At 65.9% G+C, this 1794-nt stretch overlaps 1 protein-coding gene across 2 annotated transcripts in view; it reads left to right on the forward strand.

Moving 5' to 3' along the window:
• The window catches only part of Kif1a (kinesin family member 1A), a 67341-nt gene extending 66663 nt beyond the window's left edge, over nt 1-678 (forward strand). For both annotated transcript variants that reach the window (XM_013033666.1, XM_013033667.1), the window contains one exon: nt 289-678. In XM_013033666.1, the coding sequence (XP_012889120.1) occupies nt 289-331 (43 nt within the window). In that variant the 3' untranslated portion in view covers nt 332-678. The remainder of the gene's footprint in view (nt 1-288) is intronic.
• The last annotated feature ends 1116 nt before the right edge of the window (nt 679-1794 follow it).

Here is a 1794-nt window from a genome sequence, read left to right on the forward strand (position 1 = left end):
GGTGGGGTGTGGGGTCCCGGGGATGTGGGGTTGGCCCTAGCAGCCATCTTCCGCATGCACACCCTACAGGGTGGACCTGGACTCGGAACAGCGTACAAGTGAGGCGTGGGTGTCATGGATTCTGGGTGGGGGCCCCGTGGGGCAGGCACCTCCACGGGTCACCTCGTCCTTCTGGGAGTCCAGGGACCAGGCTGCGGGTTGCACATGTGCGTGGTGCCGTGAGGCCCCGGTGGACGGGCAGCCTGGGAGCCCGAGGCTCCGACCTGACTTCTTCCCCTGGCTCCACAGGTCCAAGCTCTCCAGAAGGAGGTCTGCGCAGATGAGGGTCTGAGCCGGCCGGTGCCCCGCGCCCGCCGGCAGCCTGGCGCCCCACCCCGTGCCATCTTCTCGTGGTCTGCTGCCCAGCCCTCTCCCTCCAGGGGACGCCCTGCGGGGCCAGCGCCAGCACCGTCGGCCGTGCCGCACAGCCCTTGTGCCCCTAGAGGCTCTGCTGTTGTTGTGTCTTCTTCTAAAATGGCCCTGGGCAGAGTTGGGAGAGGCCAGAAAGGTCAGAGGGCGCAGGGCCCGGGGTGTCGCTGCCGTGCTAATATTTTTTTAAGCATAGACAGACTTATAATTAATATACACTAGTTAGTGATGTTGAAATGGTCCATTGAGAAATTAACTATTAAGACTGTGTTTTATTTATAAGTATTTATTTCTCACGTCTCCAGGTAGACCTCTGTGGTTTGGCGGAGTCTGCCCGTGGCCCAGCCTGTCGCGGGCGGGGGGGGGGGGGGGCTGGGCCAGCCGGGCTCCTCGGGGCTGTGCACGGGAGCACTCACCGGGCAGGCTTCTCCAGGGCTCCTGGGCCGGTGTCCGGTGGTATGCGGGATGCGTGGGAGCCGGAGCCCCAAGTGGGTCTAGAGCACGTGTGCTGCTTTGGAGGGGCAGTGTCGGGGGCAGGGGGGGGCAGAGGGCGGCGGGCAGGTGTGCTGATCTGAGAGGAGGCTGTGGAGGCATCTGGGTGAGGCAGGAGGGAAGTCAGGCTCTCCTGACGCTGCTGTGGGTCAGGCTGTTGGGCTCTGGGTGGCAGGATGGTCCACGCTCAGGATACACCACCCTTCCAGAGTTTGGGCCGCAGCCTCTCCTGCTTCCAGAAGACCGGGGGCAGCATTCCTGGCAGTGCCCGCCTGCCCCGGGGAAGGGTCTCTGTGGGTCCCAGTGTGAAGACTGCAGGCGGGCCGCGGCTGGGCAGCAAGCAGGGGCCACCCACGCGGCCTTCTCAGAGGGGAGTGCTTTTTCCTGCTCGCATCTATGCACAGACATAACGTGTGTGCATGCACGTACACCCAGCCCTCGGGATGTGGGCGTGCCGGGCCAGACTGGAGCCTCCCTGCTTGGTCCACCACCTGTCTCAGCTCTGGCAGCTTGGTCTAGATGGGGTCCCCTCCGGGGCTGCCTGTGCCGACGTGGCCCCCCAGGCCCCCGTGGCAGGAGGTGCTGGCAGCTCCCTCCCAGGGTCTGCGGCTGTGGAAGCCCGTGTGAAGGGAGGTTCTGGTTCCGGGACTCTGAGGGGACCTGGCTGGTGGGGCTGGGGCGGCCAGGCCATGCTGTCAGCGTCTGTGCCTGATGGCGGCCTTCGCCTCGTCAAAGCTGGAGCCTCAACAACAGCCTCCACTGTCCTGGGCTCAGATGCCACGAGCCACCGCCCCCTCCACCACCGCGTCCAGCACACGGGCCACCGCCCCCTCCACCACCGCGTCCAGCGCACGGGCCGCCGCCCCCTCCACCACCGCGTCCAGCACACGGGCC

Source organism: Dipodomys ordii, unplaced genomic scaffold, assembly GCF_000151885.1.
Source record: "Dipodomys ordii isolate 6190 unplaced genomic scaffold, Dord_2.0 Scaffold174, whole genome shotgun sequence".
Lineage (NCBI taxonomy): Eukaryota > Metazoa > Chordata > Mammalia > Rodentia > Heteromyidae > Dipodomys > Dipodomys ordii.